General features: G+C 43.7%; 1 protein-coding gene and 1 long non-coding RNA gene across 2 annotated transcripts; both read left to right on the top strand.

Moving 5' to 3' along the window:
- The first annotated feature begins 3,469 nt into the window (after positions 1 to 3,469).
- Positions 3,470 to 15,118, top strand: LOC306647379. The gene is made up of 3 exons (XR_013760096.1): positions 3,470 to 3,647; positions 14,251 to 14,377; positions 14,811 to 15,118. It is a non-coding gene; the product is annotated as an uncharacterized lncRNA (long non-coding RNA).
- A 1,095-nt stretch (positions 15,119 to 16,213) lies between these two features.
- On the top strand, positions 16,214 to 20,575 carry LOC306646956 (uncharacterized protein). The gene has a single exon (XM_079115841.1). The coding sequence runs from the start codon at positions 16,314 to 16,316 to the stop codon at positions 18,015 to 18,017; it is 1,704 nt and encodes a 567-aa protein (XP_078971967.1). The 5' UTR covers positions 16,214 to 16,313; the 3' UTR covers positions 18,018 to 20,575.
- Positions 20,576 to 27,270: the final 6,695 nt, after the last annotated feature.

Raw genomic sequence — 27,270 nt, 5'->3', positions numbered from 1 at the left:
TCAGACTCATGATAGTAAACATTTATGTGCTTATTAGCTATTTTTGTGAAATTCCACTGGATTCTGACACTACCTCACTCCACAGGTTTAAGGATTCAGTTCCCCACAACAGCCTTCATGTCAGATGCCAGTGAAAAATTTGGGATTCAAAAGTACCCACATTTTGCCCATATTGGCTACAGTGTCAAGTTCCCACAATTCCCCCATTCCTTCATGATTGCTAATTTGCTGAAAGGACTCACAGGGCTCAGGAACATTCTTAGTATTACCAGTTTAGGATAAAGGATACAATCCAGGGACAGCCAAGTAGAAGAGATGTAGGCACAATATGGGGGAAGGGGATTAGGAACCTTCCATGTCCTACCCAGAGGTCCCAAACTCCGGCACTTCTGTGTCCACCAACCCAGGAGTTCACACACCACACTTAGGGGTTCTCATGTAGGTTTCTGGTATTTTCACATGATTGATCAGCTCGTTAGCCCTTGAGGATTCACTCACTACTCATCCCTTACAAATAAAAATAATTTAAAATATTTCTACCCTTTAAGATGCCTTGGTCTTTCTGGTGACCTGACCACACTCCATCCTGAAGTTAGCTAGGGGTCCCTGAATATCTCACTAGCATTCAAGAGACACCTTATCATTCCAGAGATGTTAGAGGAACACAGAAACTCTTGGGTTACAGTCTCTGGACTAATTGATTACTGTAACATCTGACATGAGCAGGTGACATGACAGGTTATAGAGATAGTGAAGATGTCCCTGGTACTCAGCCAAAATATTACCATCTCTCTCTCTCTCTTTTTTTTTTTTTTTTTTTGGTGATGGTGCTGAGAATTGAACCCAGGGCCTTAGGACATCCTTGGCAAGCACTCCACTAACTGAGCTATACCCCCAGACCCTTTACCATCTATCTTGTTAGACTATTATCAAGTATTTTAAGGTTTTCTCTATTTGCTTTATAAGTAAACAGGGGTAAAGCAGATAATTTTTGGTTTTCATTTGAATATTTGGGTTCAGCATCTTTGTCTCATTTAATTCATCATTGTTCGTGTGAAGCAGGTGAATAAACTGATGGGGTGGGGAAACAAAGGGCGGAGGCGGCGAGTTGGAGCCGAGGATCACCTTGCGCCTGCCAAGGGAAGGGCCTGCAGTTCCTCCTGGTGCTTCCTGGGCTGCTGCGCTTCACAGGTGGGGTCGCTGCTCAGAACGCCGGCTGTGAGAAGCTGCAGAGCTTTTGTAAAGCTGGAGACTCACGTGCAGATGTGGTGGGGGCTTCTCTGAGGTGGTAGCTGCTGTCATGACTGTGTTCTGAACAGTGACTTTGTTTTGGCATGCATTGGGTGCTGGAGTCAGTCCACAGCTTGATGACATGATGGAAATCTTTGATTTCTCCTGGAGAAAGGGCTTACACATTTCACAGTTTATTTAGGCAAGAATCTTAAAGTAGATCCAGGTGATAGTGTCCCTCTGGTGAATATTAAGGTATTGAAAGAGAGTTTCCATACTGAGGGACTCCAGGGAATGGTGGGCTTCCAGAGTCAAATCCTTAGGTGTCCCAGCAGATAGGGAGAATTTGATGGAGATAATGCCATTTTTTAAAAAATTTATTTTTATTGTAAACAAATGGGATACATGTTGTTTGTTTGTACATGGAGTAAAGGCATACCATTTGTATAATCATACATTTACATAGCGTAATAGTGTTTGATTCATTCTGTTATTTTTTCCTTCCCCCCACCCCTCCCACCCCTCTTTTCCCTCTATACAGTCCCTCCTTCCTCCATTCTTGCCCCCCTCCCACCCCCCATTACATTTCTTCATCCGCTTATCAGTGAGATCATTTGTCCTTTGGTTTTCTTGAGATTGGCTTATCTCACTTAGCATGATATTTTCCAATTTCATCCATTTGCCTGCAAATGCCATAATTTTATTATTCTTTATAGCTGAGTAATATTCCATTGTATATATATATATATATATATATATACACAATGGAACATTATGAGATATATATATGTATATGATATATATACAATGGAATATATATGACATAGATATATATCACATTTTCTTTATCCATTCATCAATTGAAGGGCATCTAGGTTGGTTGCACAATCTGGCTATTGTGAATTAAGCAGCTATGAACATCGATGTGGCTGTATCTCTGTAGTATGCTGATTTTAAGTCCTTTGGGTATAGGCCAAGGAGTGCAATAGCTGGGTCAAGTACTGGTTCCATTCCAAGCTTTCTGAGGAATCTCCACACTGCTTTCCAGAGTGGCTGCTAATTTGCAACCCCACCAGCAATGTATGAGTGTACCTTTTTCCCCACATCCTCGGCAACACCTATTATTGCTTGTGTTCTTGATAATCGCCATTCTAATTGGGGTGACATGGAATCCTAGGGTAGTTTTGATTTGCATTTCTATTATTACTAGAGATGTTGAACATTTTTTCATATATCTGTTGATTGCTTGTAGATCTTCTTCAGTGAAGTGTCAGTTCATATCCTTAGCCCATTTATTGATTGGATTATTTGTATTCTTGGTGCAAAGTGTTTTGAGTTCTTTATATATTCTGGAAATTAGTGCTCTATCTGAAGTATGAGCGGCAAAGATATTCCCCACTCTGTAGGCTCTCTCTTCGCATTGCTGATAGTTTCCTTTGCTGAGAGAAAGTTTTTAGTTTGAATCTATCCCAGTTATTGATTCTTGCTTCTATTTCTTGTGCTATGGGAGTCCTGTTAAGGAAGTCTGATCCTAAGCCGATATGTGATAATGCCATTTTTGAAACATAGCGTCCATCTTGGAACAATAGTCACCTCACAAGCATTCTGATGCAGAACGAAGGTCAGCCTCACCTAAACCTCAGACATACCCAGTACCAGAATTGTTCTTTGGTACTAAAATCTTGAGAAGCACTTTGATATGCAACAGTGACATCACAGATGGTGACTGTGACAATCACAAGAACCCTTTCCTGACAACCCCCTAGCAACACCTTTGACCAGAAGAGGGGCTCCAGTCTCACTGCCCCACTGTTGAGCCCTCTCCTGACGCCCTCTTTGCTTCATCCGGTTCTTCCCTCACACTTTCCTCAGCACCAGGGAGCAATTTAGCGTGAGGCCTGCCTGGCCTGCCTTTGGCACCCCTCCTTGTCTGAGTTCATGCTGTTGTCTCCAGGGGACATTGAGTCTGGAATTCCTGAACACATTTGTGATCGCCATCATCTGGAGGAAGTGGAGCAGGTGATGGCTTTGGAAAGCCAGGAGGAAGTTCTCAAATGCGAACGTCCCCCAGGGGAGGGAATCTGGGCTATAAAGTGCTGTGGTGTGGCTGGAATCTTGTCATTTAGGGTCCCCTGAGACAGATAGGTAATCACTTCTGCCACTCAGGCTTCAGGGGGCGGGTCCTGTACAGTAGCCAATCAGACGCTGCTTGGAGGCTGCAGGGGCAATTCAAGGAGGAGCGCCAGTCTTAGGCTGCTGAAGCTGCTCACGGCTGGCATCTTGCTGCCTGGAGCTGCCACTTGTGGGGTCCCTGTTCGTCGCTAGGCCCCTGGAGGCCCACCTCCGGTTGCTCTGTGACCTGCACTCACCGTGGAATCCGCAGGGAGGACACAGGACACGGCAGAAGTCAGGAAATGGTGAGAGGGCTGGCCAGACGGTCGGAGCAGCCCGGAGTGGGTGTGGGGACAAAGGGCTGAGGCCAGTGGGTCTGAGCTGAGGACCCTCGAGCCTGCTAAGGGAGGAAAACGCAGTTCCCGGTGAAACCGCCTGCGGGGGACCCAGCTTCCGGGTGGCGACTCCCGGGGCTGCAGCCGCTGGGCTCCCGCCCTGCCCGGCCCGGCCCGCCGGCTGCTGCGGGGCGAGCAGCGGGGACTCGGCCCGGTCGCGCCCCCTGTTCCTGCAGCCGGCCGGGAGCCCTCTCTGGGCAGCTCCGCCCCGCGTCGGCCGGAGGGTCGCGGAGGACCCCGACCGTGTCTGCGGAGCTAGGCCCTGTGGGGCCCCCAGGCCCTCCTTTCTCTTGAGTGGCGCTTGGTTTTCCTACGATCTTGCAGGTTCACCGTAAGCGTCGTTCAAACTCTGCGACCTGCGCCCGGCAGCCCAGGGCTCCCAGGACTGGCAGTAAATTCCTGATTTCCTACTTTGCCCAACTGTTTGCAAGTGGGGAGAGAGGAGGGGGCGTTCCACATCCGGTGAGGGTTGGAGTGGAAGGAGAGACTTGTCCCCCTGACATCGTTGTTATTGTTCTCAGATTAATTTTTTTCCTACTTATTGTTTTCCGAAAACGAAATGCTGTTTGAGGTAGGACTTGAGTATGGCGGTACCGGAAGCCCCTGCCTCAAGGCCTGCAGCGATCTCAAGGTTCAGGCAGAGAACTAGGCTTTTGTAGGGAGGAGCAAACAGGAGGAGAAACAGGGTGGGATTGGAGGGGAGGAGGTGGGTGGTGACATCAGACCGGAGACCATCTCTGTCTGGTTTTCCCCTGAGGTCAGCCTGCTGTTTTAGCCAGCGTGAGCTGAGGGTGGGTTAGAGATCACAGACCAGGAGGAAGGACACGAAGTTAAGGAAAGCTTGCTTAATAAGTGTTAGGTTTAGTTAAATGGCGACCCGTTTGTGGGGTAGGAAAGATTTTATGGAATCTCAATGCAAAGCAAAGTTTTATTCAATTTCCAAGGGGAGAAAGGGCCAGACACCCTAGGCAGTGTAAGCACATAATAACAAATGCAGACTCTTAGATATGGAAGATGAAAAATCCCCACGAGGAAGTGGCCTGGGACAGGGAGTGAGAAGAAGACCATGTACTGACAGCCTTCATCTCCCAAGATGCAGGTATTCCAGATGCGGACTGCAGGCAGGGAGGCGGTGTTTTAGCACCCCTACAGTAACGTTCGCAGAAGACATTAATCCCCTTCAAAAATAGATCCCCTCCAGATGCTGCCTGCAGACCCTCCACCCTGAAGGTGGAATTCCTAAGCCCTCAAACAGACAAGTTCACTGGTTGACAGAACAGACCCCCAAATTCCTGAGTGCCCAAGAAAACTAATATACTCACGAAACCACCCTTCACAATAACTTATATAAAACCAGTCCCTTTCTTTGTTCAGTGGCTCATCTTCCACTAGCAAAGTGGGTCCACCAGCACCATTTCATTCCTGCATCCCTGTTCCTGTGTGAAACTTCATTCCTGAGTAAAAGAGCTGAGCTGATTGGTGAAGTTTATGTCCGTGTAGGTCTTTTTGTGCTAACACAGACCTGTACAGTTTCAGCAAAGCAGGTTATTTATTCCAGGAGTCAATCACTCAGGTCCCAAAGGGGCTCACGTTCTGGTTAGAATTGAATTTTATAGGGAAAATATAGATTTTTATAGATTTCCCTTCAGCTAAACTGCCCCAAATTTCTTCATTATCAAAAGTAGGTGTTTGGACATTAACCATGGCCAGGACCTGAGATTGTAATTTTAATACATCCAAAGAAACGTTATGAAAAGGATCAGGTCCCATTAATGATTGCGTATAATCTGCCATTGAACCTCGGTATCATGCATGGAACTCTAGTAATGTTGTGCCCGAACCACCAGGTGGGTGTTGCGCCCAAGCTCCACCCAAAGAGACCACAAGGGACCACCAGGGAGACCAAGCCGCATGCAACTGCAGAAGGAGCCAGTTTATTCAAGCACCTGCTGGGGCACTTGACACAGACCAGCTCAGCAGTCAATGCCGAGTACCCTGAGCACAAATTTACAAGCTGTTTTATACACTAAAGACAAGAGGACTCAGTTTCTCTTTTACAATTGGAGGTTTATGTCCTTGTTTGCATATTAGGACTTTAAAGTTTCGGCTGCAAAGTTTTACTCACCATAGTAACCACTGGTCTATAGAAGGTCAGCTTGACCACAGTTGGGAAGATCCCCCCGTTACCTCTAGCAACAGCCTAAATCAACTGCCAAGGACATCCTGTTATGTAGGTAGGCTGATTTCAGCTCAGCTGCAGCTTTTCATTTTTAACCCCTTTTTAGCAGCAGCTGCTCTGGCAACTTTTTAAATTAACTCATTGGGGCCTTACAGTAACACAAGAGAGAGTACTGTTATAATGGCATTGGAGTCTCTGAGTCCACCGTAAATCTCACACTTGCTCTCCTAACCATATGACAGAATCTTTTAGTTTCTGAACCTCACTTGGAATTTCCTGATCAATATGTACTGGAGTTTGCCAGGTTCAGTATGATTTTTATGAAATTGCTGAAGGTAATGTGTTGTTTGATCCTCTTGGTGTGAGGCCATGAGCTGCATAGAGGCAGAGGCAATGAGACCAGCCAAACCAACACCACCAGCTGTTAACAACCCAATAAACTGTTTGGCCTGGTGCTTCAAATGGCCTAGAAAGTCCTGCACGAATGTTCCTGAAGGTGTTTCCAGCTGTGGTTCCTTTAATCTTACAGGGAGCCAGTAGCTACTGGGCTTTTAAGAATCACAGCAATTCACTCTGGGTTCTGCCATAGGGTTGGATTAATACGGTGCTGCACCATACAGTTTTCACATTTAACAATATGTATTTTGTGAGGCATTATACTGTATCTGAATGAGCCCAGATTATAAAACATAGGAATTTAATATACATGCAGTGAGGAAGAATTCTTTATAAAGGGAAGAGTTAAGGTAAATAAGTTTTTGTTTTTGTTTTTTTTTGTATTGAGATTCACCATTCCAGACCCCAAAAGGCTCCCGAATCAGACTTATTTTCCATACTCCAGGTGGTCCTGGAGCTGTTCGACCTTGTCTCTTTACCATTCCTGGTTGGTTTCTGTAGGAGCAGCATTCTTCCCTGACTGGTTTTGTAGGATGACAGAGGCTAGGGAATCCATTTGATTTCGTAAGGTCAGTACCCAATCAGCAACCTATTGGATATCCACAATAACCTGTGCTATTTTTATAGTGAAGGGAGGTTCCTAATCCAGCTGCTCCTGCATTAACCCCCATGGATGTTTCTAGCCTTATGAATAAAGGAATAATTTAGGAGGCTCTCCTATGTCTGGTGTGTGCTGTTATTGAAAAGGGTAGGCTTTGTTTGTGGGGTTAAATGTCAGCTTGAGGAGTAAGGAAAACTAAGGTCAGAGGCTAGTTTAATTTTGCTAGGCAGGGATAAATATGAGCCTTGCAAAGAGCAACCCTCAGAAGTGTGGGGGCATCGGGGCTGTGGGACTGACACAAGTGTACATCTTAAGCTTTACTTAAAAGGACTATTTTTCTTCTAAATGCCCAGCTATGGCTGTATTTTGGTTATAACTGTTTTTGCTAGGTGTTTAAGATCAAGCTGGTCAAGTAGACCTTTTTCCCATCTGCTGTTAAGAGTCAACTGAGTTTCCAGAGCGGTCACTCTTGGAGAACTTGAGAGCAGCTTCTTAACTCTTCTAATGCTATCAGCTAGGTAGGGTCTCCTTGGTGAGGTGGCTTCCCTTGGAAGCTTCAGGGATGTTTCCCTTCTCCTGTGACCCTCATCTTTGCAGCAGATGCACTGAGTGGCCTTCTGTCCTCCAGTGGTCTCATCAGTCTCCCTGATCAGAGTTGCAAAGTTCCTTAGAGAAGTTCTGTCATTCCCTGGGTTCAGGCTGATACAGAGGGCAGAGCCAAATATTGGTTTTCTTGGCCTTTTTTTTTTTCCAGTTGTGGATGGACACAATACCTTTATTTTATTTATTTATTTTTATGTGGTGCTGAGGATTGAACCCAGTGCCTCACATGTGCTAGGCAAGCGCTCCTACCACTGAGCTACAGACCCAGCCCCTGATGGAGTTTTTTGACATTGATAAAATATGTTTTGTAACTCAATACATGGTCTAAGTTCCTGATTATTCCATGTGACTTTGGAAAGAGTGTGCTCTGCACTTGTTGGAGTGCCCTGCGATATCAAATACCCGAAGTTGCTGGCCGACGCTCCTGATTTCAACTCTGTCATTACCGATTTTCTGCCTTCTTAATCCGTCTGTTACCAGTGGAGCTGTGCTGAAGTCTCCGGGTACAGTTGGACGTGATAGTTCCCTGTTTTTGCTTCATAACTTGTGCGTTGTTTAAGGGAGTACCTACCAAGGATTGTTACATCTTCTTGGAGAAATGACTGCTTTATCATTATTTAATCCCTTTATTTCTTCCTTTTTTTTCCCCTTGGGCCTCGTTTTCTCATCTACTCTGTCACTGTCTTTTAACGAGTGTATGCAGATAATTCACATTTACAGTGATTACTGATGTACTTAGATTCATGAGTACCATCTTTGTGACTGTTTTCTATTTGTTTTAGTCATTCCATGTTTTCGTTTAAACGTCCCTTGAGTTTCCACCTTCTCATTTCAACTGTGCCTCTTGCTTCTGTTATCTTCTCCGTTAGCGTATCAAGTATACTTGTTTTCTAAATAGTTTTTTAGTGATTTCCCAGAACTATCAAAATCTGTTTGCAGGACATCTAAATGCACTTTGGGGAACCGCAGGCCCCTGTTCAGGGGCAGCATGGTGCCTCAACTGCTCCTGCCTCTCTCCTACCCTGCGTTCAACTGCTACGGTCCATTTTCCCTATCACTAGCTATTGTTGACCTTCCTGTCGGTTTGAACAAGCATTTATCTGGGGCTGGGGATATAGCTCAATTGGTAGAGTGCTTGCCTTGCAAGCACAAGGCCCTGTGTTCTAATCCCCAGCACCGCAAAAAAAAAAAATAATAATAATAATAATAAATAAATAAACAAAACGTTTATCTGTTCATACCAATAGGGCCCACGGTGCTGACCCCACATGCTTTCTTTTCCAAGAAACAATATACCTGTACCCTGCCTGGCCTCAGGGGACAGGATGTGTCACATTCCTCAGCAAACTACCTGTTCACTGCAGGAGAAATGCAGGCCCAAGATAATGTCCACGGGAGGGACCCCTTCTATAGACTTTTGGTGACTAGATCCTGAGACCCTGGGAGATAGGGACAGTTCCCCTTAACCATAAAATCTCTAAGAGTGTATGGTTAAGACTCCAATTGGAGCTGGGTAATCCCAGCAGCTCGGGAGGCAGAGGCAAGAGGATCTCAAGTTCCAAGCCAGCCTCAGCAACTTAGTGAGGCTCTAAGCCACTCAATGAGACCTTGTCTCTAAATAAAAATATATATGCCTAGCATATATTTGTTTTCTGGGTTTGATCCTTAGCACCACATAAAAATAAATAAAGGCATTCTGTTCATCTACAACTACAAAAAGAATTTTTTTAAAAAGGGGGTTTCTAGGGAGATGGCTCCGTGGTTAAGCATCCCTGGGTTCAACCCCTGTAACACACACACACACACACACACACACAAAAGAATCCAGTTAGAACTGGTCAGCACGAGCCAAGGTGACTTAGAGTTGCCATGGCAATGGAAGTTTGAAAGTTCGATGTCACCTTGCTGTCAGTCAAAAGTTAAGTGGGGGTCCTGGGTGGGACTCTCTGGAGACTTCTCTGGGACTCCCATTAAAACTGAAGTGCAGGAGGGGCACGTGGTCCCTGTCCTCTCAGAGAGGAACCAGTCTCTCTGGAGTGGCCCCCTCCCTCTTCCCTATCCCTCTGTAAACTCACTCCTGTCACTCCGAGCGACGTGTCTGAAATCTTTCTGACTTGGTCGCAAGAACTGGGGTTTGAAGAGGGGTCTTCACCCTGCCTCAGCTTCTCGGAAGGCCCCCGCTCCGTAGCACGGACACCCTCTTCTGTTTCATCAGAGTCCCGCCTTTCGCTTCTCTCCTGAGCACCCCGTCAACCACTCAGGGGACAGAGGCGTCCTGGCCAGTCTCTCTGTCTGGCGCTGTTTTCTTTCCCTCTTCCCGGCTGCCATTCCATCGTCTCTCCTCTCAGTTGCTGCTCTCAGATCTGTAACTGAACAGCGGGGGATGGTGCATTTGAGCTCAGCTTTGGAGTCCAGGTGGTCCTTGACCGTGTGTCATTCTGTTGACGCGTTTTCCTGCATCCCCTTCCCAGGGTCCTAGAGTCCTCCTCTACAGTCACCTCTGCTCTTCTGAGCAAACCTCAGGCACTTGGTCGAGTGGTTCAGCGCCTGAGGTTCCTCAGAAATGGTTTCTCTCCATTAATTTTCCCATATATGAGCCCCGTGTCCCTGTTTGTCCACATTGTAGGGTTTCCGTTGTTGTATTGGAAAGTGGATGTGTGGCTATGACCGTGACATGACTCTGGAAACCGGCTTATCCTGCTTTTCCAGTGCTGAGGCAGGAAGCTTAGAGGGGCTTCCAGTCGGACTCTTCACTACCCTCCGAACCGTTGGCTCTAGAAATCTCTCGGTGGGTTAGGTTTGGGGGAAATTTTCTTTTCTTTTTTCTTTTTTTCTTCCCAAGAGAGAACTTGGGAAAAAATTAAAATTTTCAATGGCTTCTTTTTTCCCCTCTGGTATCAGAATCAGCTGGTATTTTTCTTTGGTTGATACTCTGAGAACCTGGTAGAATTCTGTAAGTAAAACTCAGAAATTCTTAGGGTCTGCTATAACTGGACCCCCAGAAAATTTCACCTCTCTGACTTGTTTTCTTTCAGCCTTTGGTGATTCATCAGGGATGGCTTCCTACCTTTGTTAAGTGTTTCTGGTGTAGTAAGTTAATCCATCTCAGGGTCTGCCTCTTTGTTTCTCCAGTTTGGAGACAAAGGGCAATCATTTTTTTTTCAGCACATTTGATTTATTACTCTATCTTCAGTGTTTACAAGAGTCTTTGTCACACAAAAGTCACTTAATAAGTATTATGCTGAGTGGCAGGATGTGGTGGCACATGCCCGCAATCCCAGCTACTCAGGAGGCTGAGGCAGGAGGATGGCAAATTTGAGGCTAGCCTCAGCAATTTAGCAAGACTGATCTTAAAAAAATAAATAAAAAAGCTCGAGTTATAACTCAGTGGTAAGGCACCCCTGGGACAGTCCCCATTACCAAACCAAACCAAAGCAAAACACCCCAGTAACAACAAATAAAATAATCACTCCCTGAATGAGTAAGTCAGATAAATCTTCAAAGGATATGCACCAGTCCTCACTGCCCTCAGCAATAGTCCTCACACTATAGGCTGCTTTGGCACGAATTTCTGTGTAGCAGTTTCAGGATGACCAGTAATTGAAGGCCTTCCCATACGATTCAAGCGCAGGGGGTTCCTATCTGTCGTGAATTCTTTTCTGGTGTCTCACAAGTTATGGCTTCTCAGCAAAGGCGTTCCCACACTCAGAGCATTCATAGTTTTTTTTGTCTAGTGTGGATTTTTAAAATGTAAACCAAGGCCTACCTTCTAGCTAAAGGATTTTCCACGAGGACTATCTTTCTCTCCACTGTGAATTTTCTGTTGGATGTGAAGGCTTGACTTCTTCTGTTTATTTATTTATTTTTAGGTGCTGGGGATTGAACTCAGGGGCACTCGACCACTGAGCCACAGCCACAGCCCAGTAGAAAGTATTTTGACATACATACATGGAGTATAACTTCCCATTCTTGTGGTTGTACGGGGCGTGGAGTTACACTGGTCGTGTTTTCATACATGAACATAGGAAAGTTATATCTGGTTCATTCTTCTGTCTTTCTTATCCCATCCCACTACCCTTCCCTTCATTCCCCTTTGTTTAATCCAATGAGGTTGTATTCTTCCCTTCCCTCCTCCCCTTATTGTGTTAGCACCTATTTATCAGAGAGAACATTTGGCCTTTGGTTATTTAGGATTGGCTTATTTCACTTAGCATGGTTGTCTCCAGTTCCATCCATTTACCAGCAAATGTCATAATTTCATTCTTTACCGCTGAGTAATATTCCATTGTATATATGTACCACATTTTCTTTATCCATTCATCTGTTGAAGGGCACCTATGTTGGTTTTGTAGCTTAGCTGTTGTGAATTGAGTTGCTATGAACATTGATGTGGCCGCAACACTCTAGCTCCCATATGGATTTTTTTTGTTGTTGTTGAAATGAGGTTTTTCTTCTGAATGAAGGTATTGCCATACAATTAACACCAGCATGAATTTTCTTTCGATTGGTGGTGTCTGATTTCTGGGCAAAGGTCTTCTCACATACCCTACTTTATAGGGTTTCTGTCCTGTGTGTTCTCTGGTGTTTCAAAGCTCTGACTTGTAAATAAAAGATTTGGCAGAGTCCTTTCATCTATGGGGGTTCTGTCCCATGTGAATTTTTTAATGGAGGAACAGTGACCCTGAACTAGCTCAGCATGTTTATTATATAAGGTCTCATAATCAGGAAGTGAAACTACAGAATTGTTCAAGGCCTGTGAGTTACTAAGAGACTTCTTGTGCACTAAAATGTTACAGAGTCAGAACCGCCTTGCGACGATCCTGACGATCCTGCTGTACCCAGAACACCACTGCACTGGAACATTCGGTAACTGTTAGCGTCAGAGCCGAGTGTCAGGGCTGTTCATGTCCTCGCCTTTTGGCAAGGAACGTTTCCCAGGCTTGGCTTTTGCTGACACCACAGGATCAGCCGATGACCGGAGCTCATTCGCTCTCCACACTCAACCCTCTAAATTTCTTCTTTGTGCACCACACACAGATGAGGTGATCAGAAGCCTGGGCTCCCTTCCTCGGAGCTGGCAGGCGGCTAAGACCACACAGCCTCTGGCCCGGATGAGCTCTCACCAGAGCTTCGCTGCAGCCTGAGTCTCCCAGGCCAGGCGCCTTTCCTCGGTCTCCTGACAGTTTCTGACAGCTCGAGAGACCTGTCCTCCTTTCCTAGGGCCCTCAGCTCAGTGAGTCAGAGCCTTTGCATGTCCTCTTTTTTTTTTAGGTCATCTCATCCTCAGCGTCAGCATCAGAACCAACCCTCTGGAGATGACCCGAGCAGTTTGCACCGTAGCGGCCGTACAGATGCCGCCCGTCTCCTCTGTCTGTCTTTTCTTGCTCGAATCTGCTGACCTGCTCTTTGCCTCATGGCCGGCATGCACTCTGACCTCTGCTTGCCCGCTGTCTGGGCATCGCCCACTGTGACCTGTGCCGCTCTGCTTATTGGTACCCAGTCTGCAAATAGCAGCTCACGTTGCTTCTTTCAAGGGAGTCATAAATATGGATCTGTTCTGTTCTTTCTCAAATTTACTTCATTGTTTAAATGATTTATCATGAAGTATATTATCAAAAGCATAAATAGTCTAGTAAGATGTAGTAATAATGACAATATGAAGATCCTGAGACTTCTGAGGAAGAAGGAGGTCCCCGGTCAGTCATTAGAGTTGCCCTCATTTCTCAGTCATGTTTCCAGTCTTTCCTGTGTGATTTTTCAATTTTAGAAGCAGAAAGTTTGTTCCCTTCAAAATTTCATTAAGTACTTAGGCAATTAGGAAAAGCGTGCTAGGTGCCTCCTTGGCCTCGTTATGTTCCACACGTTCTCATGACTGAGGCCCAGGCAACCCGCCTTCCGTCCATTCCAGTGGTGAGGGCTTTGGGCTTTTTCAAAGTCGCTTTTCAGTACTGTGAAAAACAGCGCATCTGTTTCCGGGGACAGACGGAAAATGCATTCCCTGACCGTTGCTGGGAAACGACTGGTCTGTAGATGTCGCTGAAGTTCAAATGACAGGAATTGGCAGTGGGGCCTATCGATTGATGCTCTGTGCAAAACCTCATGTTGATTGGCTCCTTTCAATGCTCACCTTTCAATGGACCATCTCCTCCGCCAACGCCAGGGATCTCTTTTTCTATATGTTGTTTTGTCTTGAGGTAGATGTGGACGCAGACGTATTCTATCATGTCCATCACTTGTGTATGTGTGTGGCTCTGGGGACTGAACCCAGGGCCTTGTGTATGCCACGCAGGTGCTGCACCCTGAGCGACATCCCCAGCCCCCTTTACCTTTTATTTTGGCACAGCATCTCACCAAATTGCCCAGGTTGTCCTTGAACTTGGGACCCCCGCCTCAGCCTCCCAGGTGGCTGGGATTTCAGGTGTGGGTCACTTTATGGCCTGTTCATGTATTAGCCATGTTTTTCTTCTGCTGCGTTGTTTTTTGTCTCAATTGTCAACGCCTTTCTTAAGGGTCATTCTTTTTCTTACGAGGAAGCTATTCTTACCTCCAAAGGTCAGTTGACTGTGACTTTCAGAGCGTTTGTTTCCTCTTTCCTGTTTGAAGATGCCACTTGATTATAGCCCATGGAACAGGGGATACATGCATGTTTCCAAGGAAATACCATTTTTTCCAGGTGAGTCTAGAAATACTTTTTTATGTATCTCTTCCTTCCTCTTGGGAAATATATGTTTCAGGAGCCGGTGACCTTTGAGGATGTGGCCATGAACTTCACCCTGGAGGAGTGGGCTTTGCTGGATCCTTCCCAGAAGAAGCTCTACAGAGACGTGATGCAGGAAACCTCCAGGAACCTGACCTCTATAGGTAAAGGTGTCTTTACCCCCTTCCTTCATCAACTGGAGGACAAATGGCTCTTGATGGCTCTTGTTCCTCAGTGCTGCTGTGTAATTCTGAATGCAGACGGTGAACGCTGGGGTGGGTACACCAGGCATGATCACAGTACACTTCTTTTTTTTAATGCTTCATTCTTTCTTTCTTTCTTTTGGTGGGGGGTACAACTTTTCATTTCTGTGGTTGTACACAGTGTCGTTTCACACCATTCCTGTAATCCTACGTGTACATAGGGCAACGCTGTCTGTTTCATTCCACCATCTTTCCTTCCCCCACTCCCTCCTGCACCATCCAAAGTTCCTTCCTTCTTCTCCCCGGCCCCACAGGATGCTTACATAGCTAGCATCTACTGACTTTTCTCTAATGTTGAATAATTCATAGTGGATTTTCTGGGTCTACATTTTAGGAGAAAAGTGGGAAGATCAAAATGTTGAAGATGAATTCAAAAGCCCCAGGAAACACCGAAGGCAATGTGCACTCATAAGGGAAAGCAGTATTCCTCCAGAGTCTTGGAATGATAGGTATGTTTTTAAAAAATGAGCACATGATACAAATAAGGGCAGCTTTAAACGGACTCAGTCTCAGAAATGTTTCCCGCAACTGTGAACATGTTGAGCATCTGATGTGACGTGGATCTGGAATGTCCCTCAAAGGCTGATGTGTTGAAGGTCGGTGCACAAGGCAGCCACGTTCAAAGTCGGGGCACTTGGGAAGTGATTGGATAAAGAAGGATCTAACTTTATCAGTGGCTCAATTAATAGATTCATAACTTTTTTAAAAAGAGGAATCTATTTTTATTTTTTTAAATTTTTTTTTGAGACAGGGTCTAAGTTGCTTATGGCCTCACTAAGTTGCCATCCTCCTGACTCAGTCTCCCAGGTCCCTGGAATGACAGGCGTATACCACCGCTCCTGGCGTAATTTCATAATTTGATGATGTTACTGGGAGGTGGTAGAAACTGTAGGGTGTGGGGACTACTTGGAGGCAGTAGGGCCCTACAAACCTTCAAGCATGCCCTGGAAGGTTGTATCTTGTGCGTGACCCCCTTCCTCACTTCTGAGTTCGGCTTCCTGGCCACCATAAGGTGAGCAGCTTTGCTCCACCCACTCCCCTCCATGATGTTCTGCCTCAAGCCCACAGGGGTGGGACCAATCAACTATGGACTGAAACCTCTGCAGCTATTAACCAGAATGACTCCTTCATCTTTTAAGTTGTTTTCTTATACATTTTGTCACAGGGATGGAAAACTTCCTAACAGTATATCCTTCATCAGAAAATCCAAAACCCCAAATATTACTATATTGCAAACCATAATGCTATCAGTAACACTTTTTCTTTTTTCCACATATATATATACACAAACATTGTTTTATGCACAAAATTATTAAAACTTTTATATTGATTACCTTCCCAGTTTTGGTATGAAGAATATGTGAAACAAAAATGAATTTTGTAGAGTAGAAACCATACTTAAGATATCTCACTATGTGTGTGCAAATATTTCAAAATCCAATGTACTTTTGGCCACGAACACTTTGCATAAGGAATACTCAACTGTATTTAAATGTGACATGAGGATTCAATGTTTACCAAATACCTAACGTATAGAACTATGTATAAATACCACCACTTTGATAATAGTTGTCTTGGAAACTTCCTGCTGAGTGTTCAATCCATTGATGTTTGGAAATTCTTACAGGGGGGCTGGGGTTGTGGCTCAGTGGTAGAGCACTTGCCTAGCATGTGTGAGGTAGTGGGTCTGATTCTCAACACCACATATAAATAAGTAAAAAATAAATAAATAAAGGTCCATCAACAATTAATAAAATATTTTAAAAAAAGAAACTTCTTACAGGGCACAAAACCAGTACTTCTCTAGTAAACTATTAATAATTAAAACCTTAGTAATATGCTTCTCATTTTTTACAGAAGTCAAGTGGTTGAGAAACTCTATGAATGTAAAGGAGATAGTCAGAGTGCAGAAAACCTTAACCGGACTCCAGAGCATATTTTGAAGAAGAAAACTCTTCCAGAAGTAACATCATGTGAAAGTCCTGTGTGTGGAGAAGTCTTCGTTGGTCATTCTTCCCAAAAGGTGCCCTTGAGAGGTCACCCTCAACACAAACCATATGAGTTTCAGGAATGTGTGGAGAGGCCATATAATAGTAAGGAGTGTGGGAAATCCTTCAGCGATTCTCATGATTTGCAGACTCATGAGAGGACTCACACTGGAGAGAAACCCTTTGAATGTAAGCAGTGTAGGAAAACCTTCACTCGTTCTAGCACCCTTCAAGTACACGAAAGAATTCACACTGGAGAGAAACCGTTTGTATGTAAGAGTTGTGGGAAAAGGTTTACTCGTTCCAGTTCCCTTTACACACATGAAAGAATTCACACTGGAGAGAAACCCTTTGTTTGTAAGCAATGCACTAGAGCCTTCAGTGATCAGAGTTCCCTTCGATACCATGAGAGAATTCACAGGGGAGAAAAACCATATGTATGTAAGGAATGTGGGAAAGCCTTTGCTTGTTCTGGTACCTTTCGGAAACATGAACGAACTCACACAGGAGAGAAACCCTATAAATGTACGCATTGTGGGAAAGCCTTCGGTTCTGACAGTACCTTTCGAAAACATAGAAGAATTCATACTGGAGAGAAACCATATGTGTGTAAGCAATGTGGTAGAGCCTTCACTTACTCCTCTTCTTTTAAATACCACATAAGGACGCACAGTGGAGAGAAAATAAATGGGAAAAGATGCAATGAAGAGAAACCCTATGAATGCAAGCAGTGTGGTAAAGCATTTTCTACTTCCAGTAGTCTGAAAACACATAAAAATATTCACAGTGGAGAGAAACCCTATGAATGCAGGCAGTGTGGTAAAGCCTTCCATAATTCCTCTTCCCGCCGAAGACATGAGAGAATTCACAATGGGGAAAAACCATATGTGTGCGAACAATGTGGGAAAGCCTTTACTTTTTCTGATGCCTTTCGAAGACATCGAAGAACTCACACAGGAGAGAAACCCTACAAATGTATGCAGTGTGGGAAAGCCTTCTGTTCTGACAGTGCCTTTTATAGACATAAAATAGTTCATACTGGAGAGAAACCATATGTATGTAAGCAATGTGGGAAAGCCTTCATTTATCCCTCTTCTTTTCAGTACCATGTAAGGGCGCACAATGGGGAGAAGCCTTATATATGTAAGCAGTGTGGGAAAACCTTCATGTATCCCAGTTCCCTTCAAGTGCATGAAAGAACTCACACTGGAGAGAGACCCTATGTTTGTGAGCAGTGTGGGAAAACATTCCATGGTCTCACTTACTTGAAAATACATGAAAAAAGTCACAGTGAAGAGAAACTCTGTGAATGCAAGCAGTGTGGTAAAACATTCTCTAGTCCCAGTAACCTGAAAACACATGAGAAAATTCACAGTGGAGAGAAACCCTATGAATGTAAGCAGTGTGGTAAAGCCTTCCGTAATCCCTCTTCCCTCCGATTACATGACAGAGTTCACACTGGAGAAAAACCATATGTATGTGAGCATTGTGGGAAAGCCTTCTGGAAATCCTGTTCCCTTCGCCATCATGAAATAATCCACACTGCACTGTGATGTTTAATATAGAATGTGGGAAGGTTTGATTATCACAAGACCTTTCTAGAACTTATGAAAATGGACAATGCAAAGAGCTAATATCAGTATAAAGCATGGGGGAATGCCACTAGTCATCTTGGTTCAATTCAAAGATATAGAAGAACACAGGATGGAGGGAGACCTTGAGTGGAAGGTGTGTGTAAAGGTCTCCATTGGCTCACATGTGAGGATGCACATTGAATCATCCTTGTCATTGTGAAGAGAAAAAGACCCAAGGACATTATTAGTGGAAACACAGTTCCATAGTCCTATGAAAAATTGTCACGTAGTGGAATCTTATGAGTAAGTAGTACGAAGAACTTGATGCAAAGCTTTTTGTGTAAAATGCTCCAGAAAGTATGCAACCTGAAGGAAATATACTAAAATTTATGCAGATATTGTGTTTATCAGTGCCTCATTCTTGCAGGGAGAGGTACTGGGAATTGCATCCAGGGGCACTTTACCACTGAGCTACACCCTCACCCCTTTTTATTATTGTTATTATTAATTTTTAATTTGAGACAGGCAATACAGAGGGTGGAACATCATGTCCCAGATAACCTCACCTAAAAATGCTAAGAATATTTTGAACTCCAATAGAAAGAATTCTTTAACTTTTCATTAGGATTTTTAAAATTTTTCTTTCTCTTAAAATTATTTGTTTGTGACCTTGATCATACATGAACATTTATACAGTTTCTTATTTTTTCTCATTTTTGGCATTTTTGAAACCAGTTATTTTTCATGGACTAGTTTTTTTGTGAACTACGATGTTTGATAACTATATTTTACTTTCATATTCTTTAATTTTTAATTTAAAAAAATTTACTTTGTTTTCTCTTACCTGTTTCCCTTGATTCTCTTTTCCTCTGCTAGCAGTGAACCGCTATTGTTCTCTTTCACCCTTTAATTTTTTACTTCTCTCCTCTTCCCTCATAATCTTACATCCTATGACTTCTGTTCTCTCCCTATCTGCTATTTGGAATTATAAACCCTTTTGCAAACTTGCTGTTATTGTAGGCAATAACTGATCATATCATTTCTGTTTATTGTGGTAATTAGCATCGTTGACATCATAGTAGGAACTATTTGATTTAATGCTGTATATTGTTTGCATTGGTTGTTGTAATTATTTGTCTACCCGCTATGGTACTGGAGACCTTCAGAACACTATAAGTCCACAGGATAGAAACTCTATTCCCTCAGATCCATACTGTTTAATGGGCAGACACACAAACAACATGAAAAAGCAAGGAGCAAATCACTCCAAACAAACCAAGATCCTCCAAGAACAGAATCCATTGGCACCACAGTGGAAGAGATGTTGGCAAGTTTAGAATGTTTAGTAGTTAAACTGATCTGCAAGTGAAGGACGGTATAAAGAGTGAAATCAGAATACAGAAAGTGGAAGGTCACTTCAATAAAGAGGCAAAGATTCTGGTGATGTGGGGAAGCAGACATCCTCAAAATGAAGGAAACAATAAACCAAATTAAAAATTCAATAGCATCACCAAGAGACTAGACCACTTACTTGGAAGACAGAACCTCAGGCAATGAAGGCAAAATATATAATATTGAAAAACAGAGTTGATTATCAGATGTTAGGAAACCATGAACAGAACTTCCAAGAATTATGGGATAACATGAAAAAACCAAATTTAAGATTTATCGGGATAGATGAAGGTGTGGAGATACCAACCAAAGGAATGCACAATCTTTTTAATAATTTTTTTAAACTTCTTTTTTGGTTGTCGGTGGACACAATACCTTTATTTTGTGCTTCCGTGGTGCTAAGGATCGAACTCAGGCCTCACGCATGCTGAGCGAGCACTCTACCACTGAACCACGACCCCAGGAAGGCACAATCTTCTCAATGAACTAATATCAGAAAATTTCTCAGATCTAAAGAATGAAATGGAAAATCAACCTCAAGAGGTGTACAGGACCCCGAATGCACAAAATTACAACAGACCCACATCAAGGCACATTATAATGAAAATGCCTAGCATACAGAATAAGGATAGAATTAAAAGACTAGGAGAGAAAAACATCTGATTATGTATAGGAGGAAACAAGTTCAGATCTCAGCTGATTTCCCCACCCAGACCCTCAATGCTAGGAGGTCCTGGAATAGCACATACCAAGCTCTGAAAGAAAATGGATGCCAGCTGAGAATCCCATATCCAGCAAAATAGAGCTTCAGATTTGAAGATGAAATAAAAACCTTCTGTGATAAACAAAAGTTACAAGAATTTGCAACTAGAAAGCCTGCATTGCACAACATTCTCAACAAAATATTCCATGAAGATAAAATGGAAAAAAAAAAAAAAAGTGAAAACCAGCAAAGGGAGGAACAATGACACTAAAAGAATAGTCAATCAAAAGAAAACTAATTCAAATTAAAAACTAGGAACAGGGGCCGGGGTTGTGGCTCAGTGGTAGAGCACTTGCCTAGCACAGGTGAGGTACTGGGTTCCATCCTCAGCACCGCATACAAATAAAGGAGTTAAATAAAGGTATTAAAAAAAAACTAAAAACCAAATGCTCAGGAATGCAAATGATATCTCAGTGATATCCTTGAACATTAATGACCTAAACTCGTCAATCAAAATGACATGGACTGGCAGACTGGATTGAAAAACAAGACCCAACAATGTGCTGTCTCCAAGAGACCTCAGACAAAGACATCCAGACCGAAGGTGAAAAGATGGGAAAAAACATATCACTCAGATTGTGTAAAGAAGCAGGGATTTCTGTTTTATCAGGTAAAGAGGACTTTAAGCCAAAGTGAATCAGAAGGGGTCTGGGGTTGTGGCTCAGGGGTAGAGCACTTGCCTCACATGTGTGGGGCACTGGGCTTGATGCTCAGCACCACATAAATAAAGGTATTGTGTCCACCTACAACTAAAAATAAAATTTAAAAAAAGTTCATCAGAAAGAATGAAGAACTTTTCACACAGTGTAAGGGGATTATAAATCAATACATGACAATCAAACATTTATGCCTCAAACAATGGAGAATCTACATACATCAAACCCTTCCCAATTTCAAGAGTCAAATAGACCACAACACCATAATACTGGGTCATTTCCACATGCCTCTGTCACCACTGGATAGATCTCCAAACAAAATCTAAAGAAGCTAAATTGATAATTTAGACTTAACAGTCATATACAGAACATTTCATCCATCAGTGACTGAATACACTTCTCAGCAGCACACGGATCCGTCTCTAATATAGACCATGTTATGTAAGCTATTAAGTTTGCATGCAACTGTCATATTACCTTAATATGTTTTTTGCATCTGCAGGCTTATTTAGTTCCCTTCCATTGATATTAATTTTTCTGTTTTTGTTTTTTTCTTGATTAGACTTGTTAATTTTTTTATCAGATTTTAGCTGTATTATTTCTTCTCTATTCCTATATTTCTGCTCTTAGGCTTACTTTTTCCTTCCTACTATATAATTTGAAAATAATTTGTTATCCTAGCTTCTTCCTGATACAAATACATTGTTATAAGTGTTCATCTGAGCACTGTTTCATCTCAGGGATCCTGATTTTTAAGCTTTTATTATCACTTAGATCAAAGCACTTTTTATTTTCTTGTGCTTTCTTCCTTGACCTCTGAGGTAATTTATAAGTGTGCCATTTATTTTTGAAATAATTGACGTGGGGGAGGTGTTCTATATATCCTAAGGTGATTGATTTCTAAGGTGATAATAAATTGTGCAGGAAACCCAGTCTGCATGATTTCAAATTTCAAAAAAAAGTAATGGAAATCCTTTTTATATTAATTGTGTTGGTTACATACATGTCAAAACTGATCGAGTTGCATACTTCAAATATGTGCATTTTATTGTACTTCAATTTTACCTCAATAAAGCTATGGGGGAAAAAATTGAGACAGGCTCTCTCTAAGTTGCCCAGGCTGGCCTTGGATTTGTGATCCTCCTGCCTCAGCCTCCTAAGTTGCTGGGATTGTAGACATGCATCACTGCACCCAGCTAATCAGCAGTCCATTTTCCAAGTAGATACCTGGCCTACATATTCTTGGGTATTACTCTTGAGAATATGCTTTCAGCAGGGCGCGTTTGCTTGCCCTCAGCCCCAACTACTTGGGAGGCCAAGTCGGGGGACATTGCTTGAATCCGTGAATTAGAGACCAATGAGACCTCACTTTACACAACAAAAAGAAGCTAAGTGCATTAAAGTGATAAAAGTCTTTAAGTTTTATTAAATAGTGGATGAGTTTAGTGAATAATGCCTTTTAAAATCAAATCAGGTATTTATTTCTTTTATATTGAACTGTGTAGGATTCATGGGAGAATTAAAATGTATTTGTAGTACGACAGTAGGTTTAATTTTTATGTGATTTAAAAATAAGTATGGTTAATGTACCACTGAAAAATAGCTTTAATTTTTGGGATTTTTCTACTAGTCTCGTGGAAGGTTCTTACCATTATATGTCTACTCTTTTTTTTTTTTTTTTTTTTGCGATGCTGGGGATTGAACCCAGGGCCTCATGCCTATGACGCAAGCATGCTACCAACTGAGCTGTATCCCCTATGCTTTCTTTTTCAAGGAACAAATGACTTGACAGTCATTTGTGTGAGTTTTATATTTTTAATTTTTTTTTCAAAGCGGATACCATATTTTTTAGAAAGGTCCTTCTAACCAGTAGTTCAAAAAGTGTTTACTTTTTAAATATTTGTTCTATTTATTTATACATGATAACAAAATGCATTTTGATTTACTGTACACAAATAGGGTACAACTTTTCTCTGGATATACACAATGTAGAGTCACACTATTTGTGTAATCTTACATGTATGTAGGGTAATGATGTTTGTCACATTCCGCCATCTTTCCCTCCCCTCATTTTCCTCTACCCAGTCCAACATTTCTCCATTCTTCACTTGCCCCCGCCCCACTTACGTGTCAGCATCCACCTATCAGAGAAAACATTGAGCCTTTGATTTTTTGGGATTAACTTATTTCACTTAGCATACTATTCTCCAGTTCCATCCATTTACCTGCAAATGCCATAATTTTATTCTTCTTTATGACTGAGTAATATTCCATGGTGCATATACACCACAGTTTCTTTATCCATTCATTTACTCAGAAGGTATCTGCAAACACCCCATCATAATCATAGAGTAAATCAAGTTTATAAGCTCAAAAAACTTCTCCTTTTATGTCAAACATTGTTATGTACTTCCTACTGAAAGTGTTTTTCCTTGTTTAAATTGTACCCTTCATGCTTATGTTGTTACAACTTTTATTTTGATCATAGTTCATCGTTCACTCATTAGACCAAAACACACATTGTGCTCGTATGAGTGTCTCTTGCCAGAGGCCACCAGGACCTAACCTTTTGTCACATGTGGTGTAATTGTGGTAATAATGTGTCACACCATAACTGTGTGGTTCATCAGTAAGCGCAGCCTTCATACAATTCCTGACAGGCGTGATGTTTGTGTCAGGGGATTGCCTGTTGAGTGAAGCATCCCCTCTGTGGGATGCGCCCAGGGGTGGATGTAATCCTCATTTGTCATCACGGTGGTTCCTACTTGGAAGGCTACAACGGTGGAATTAAGGGAATCATAAGTCATGAGAAATATCAGGTGAATGTCCTTCATTTTCAAGATTGAGACCGATTGTTTCACCCAGCTTAGAGGCAGCTTTGCAGAATGTCCTTTTATCCTGGTTACCAAGGTGCAGTGCCCCATGGAGGAGGCGTGGGAAAGGACCCTGCAAGAGCTCAGGTGCTCATCTTGCTGGGTTAGCAGATCGCAGTGTCTGAACCTGGATTTGTCTTTCATACTTAACATGGAAATGTTTCCTACAAGGTATTGGACACTGGGCTCCAAAAACACACAAGGTCTCCAATTTCCCAGGGGTTTATTCTGGGAATCTCACAGTAAGGTGAAAACATACATGAGACATGCATTTAACTCACCTAACGCGGTCAACGTCAAGCCTTAGCCTAGCCTGCCTTCAGGTGTCCCGTGGGCCTGTGGGGAAGGTCTGTTTAAGCCTCGTGGAACTGGTTGGGTGCCGCACACTGGACCACAGCCTGCGTCTTCACAGGTGGCTGCGGCTCATGGCTGCTGCGGAGCCCGGTCATCCATTGTCACCTGGTACATGGCCACCCTGGCACAAGGTCAGTCTGAAACCTGAAGACATCCCCTCCTGGCACCTTTAGTTTACCACATCTGACCAATGTAAAATTAAGCCGACCTCTCAGAAATCGGCTATCAGGCTTCTCAGTAAAAATATAATTTCCCTTCTTCCTAAGCAAGATTAAAAAAATCCTGAAAGTCTCCTGAGTCCAGGGAGAGGAGTGTGTTTAGGGGACTGTCACGGTGCAAGCGCAGGAAGGGACAGACAGCTTCACATCTGCAGTCAAGCATTTACTGCTCAGGAGGAAAAACACTTTTCATGGTGATTAGGAAACACCCTTCACGTGCCAACTTTGTGGACTGGACGTGGACAGCGTTAGTCATGGAGGATCCATGCTTAACGGATGCTGTGAATACAGACTTGAGGCCTCAGTCTTGGAGTGCGAGGGCTCTGGTTTTGTGAGACGAGGTGGGGAACAAATGGCGAGCTTCCTAGGACACATCTAAGCAGGCTGGGCTGTGGCTCGGTGGTAGGGCACTGGCCTCGCATGTGCGAGGCCCTGGGTTCGATCCCCAGCACCACAGAAATAAATAAATAAAATAAAGGTGTTGTGCCATCTGCTACTAAAAGTCTTGTTTTGAAGTTAAAAAAAATGATGCGGCTGCCCGTGTGCCAGTGTCTTCAGTGGGGGCACCGCAGGCCGCCCTGCCTTGTGGGACTGACCGTGATTCTTTAGAAAGTCACACGGAGACTTTTTGTAGTGGTTGAGATATATTGGTCGTACTGTGCGATCTCAAGTTTGAGCATAAGATTCTAGGATTTGTGACATCCTTACTCTGGGTCAAGGTGTCTGGCCCAAAGTAACTTCCTTCAGGTTCTTAGTGACATCTGTTTGGACGCAGCATTTTGCTGTGTATAGAGTGAGTCAGGAAAACGGTCACCTTTGGAGGCTCAGAGATCCTCCCAGTTTGACAAAGTCAAACCACAGGAGCTTCCTGTGCACGGAGTGACGTCGGAGCATAACTACTGGGATGTCCCCCTTGAAATGCCAAGTGAAGCATGGAAGCTTCAAGGTCATGTATCTGGATAATTTAAATGAGCAGTGGGCAGCTTTCATTTTGAGTGGGATCCTGATTTTGGTGCCAAAGTGGGTGTGTCTGAGGCACCCAACGTGGAACAGGTTCAACTGACGTCTGTTCACGAGGGAAGCTGGAAGCTGGGATTCAGGGTGGCAAGGCCCCACAGTCCACCCCGCTGTCTGTGGGTGTCACTCCCGTTCTGTTAGACTGCAGCCTGTGTTGTGGAGGGGGGAAGGGTAACGGCTTCATGTTTCATTGAAGAACAATGGAAGTCCCCTCTTTTCTCAATTGTTGATTCAGTGTATTTCCTTCACACTATGAATAGTAATTGTTCATTTCTCACTCCATCTTTCTCCCTTTTTCCCAAAGTTGTCCTTTCATCTTATTAAGGAGGAAAGTCAAGCAGGGAGGACTAACCCACATGGCAATGGTTTCTCACAGTGCAGTGGCCCCAAGGACACCACCTGTCCTTGACAGTGTCACAATTATCAAATTAAGACGCACAGTACAAGTAAAAGGTAAAAAAGGTAGAGGGAGGATCCCCACTCAGTGTAATGAACTGGAGGTGAGAAATGTGATCTGCCCAGGAGAAAACATGCAATTCACACTTATTTAAAAGTACTTAGGGCCGTGCACGGTGGCGCATGTCTGTAATTCCAGTGGCTCGGAGGCTGAGGCAGGAGGGCTGGGAGTTCAAAGCCACCCTCAGAAACAGTGAGGTAATAAGCAACTCATTGAGAAAATGTCTCTAAATAAAATACAAAATAGCACTGAGGATGTGGTTCAGTGGTTAAGTGCCCTTGAGTTCAATCCCCAGTATCAAAAAAAAAAAAAAAAAAAGTACATAGGACCGAGCCCAGTGGCACATGCCTGTAATCCCAGTTACTCAGGAGGCTGAGGCAAGAGGATTGAGAGTTCAAAGCCAGCCTCAGTAAGTTGAGGCCCTGAGCAACTTGGTGAAACCCTATCTCAAAACAATAAATAAATAAATAAAAAGTGTTGTGGGGGTGGGGCTGTGGCTCAGTGGTAGAGCACTTGCCCAGCACGTGTGAGGCACTGGGTTCAATCCTCAGCACCACATTAAAAAATAAAATGAATAAAATTAAGTTTAAAAAAAAATTTTTTAAAAAGGCTTTGGATGTGGCTCAGTGGTTAAGTGCCCTTGTGTTTAATCCCCAATACTGAAAAAAATTAATTAACTGAAATAAATACCTTTGGGCTGCAATCGAGTGGTAAGTGGTTGCCTGGTATATACAACATCCTGAGTTCAATCCCTAGTAATGAAAACAAAAAAAAGTAATTTTACAACTTCTAACATGAGTTAGCCTATATTTTCTCTTCATTCCCTATGTCTCCCTGAGTAAAGTGCCCTGGGTTCAAGCCCCAGTACCAGAGGGAAAAAAGGGGAGGGGAAGAAAAGCAAAACCCCAGAGCCAGGGCAGTCTCCCCATTGCCCCAGCCCCTCGCTGCCTCCAGCCTCCTCCCCCGACAGTCCCTTCTTAACTGTCTCTTCATATCCGCCCACTGGACACTGGAAGGGCGATTCTTGAAATGCACTGAATGGGTTGAAATGATCTCCCCTGGATCCACATCTGCCCCACCCACCTGCCCACACGGGGGACCACCGGCCACCTCTGCTTGCACGAGATCATCAGGCGAGTGAGATGGAGCCGTGTCCTGCGTCCGGCCTGCCCCACTTAACACAGCGTCCTCCGGCTCATCCATAGGGCCACAGAGCAGCTAGCTCTCCTCTCCGGCTGGACACTAGCCCGCTGCGCCTGCGCGCCCTCCGTACCCGTCTGCGGGTGGACGCTCGCTTGGATGGACCTGGGACTGGGCTCCCTGAATGGGGGCAGTGAACAGAGGCTGGTCCCCTGGACAGACCGACTGCACGTCCTTTGGATAGACACGCGGTCGCGGGACTGCTGGACCCGCCGAATCCTGTTTTACACATTTGAAGACCATCCCTGATGTTTTCCGAAATGCCTGGAAAACCTGACGTTTTCACCAACAGAGTGCCCGGC

This window comes from Sciurus vulgaris (genome assembly GCF_902686455.1).
Source record: "Sciurus vulgaris genome assembly, chromosome: 16".
Taxonomy (NCBI): Eukaryota; Metazoa; Chordata; class Mammalia; order Rodentia; family Sciuridae; genus Sciurus; species Sciurus vulgaris.
This window is presented reverse-complemented; position numbering and strand designations above follow the sequence as displayed.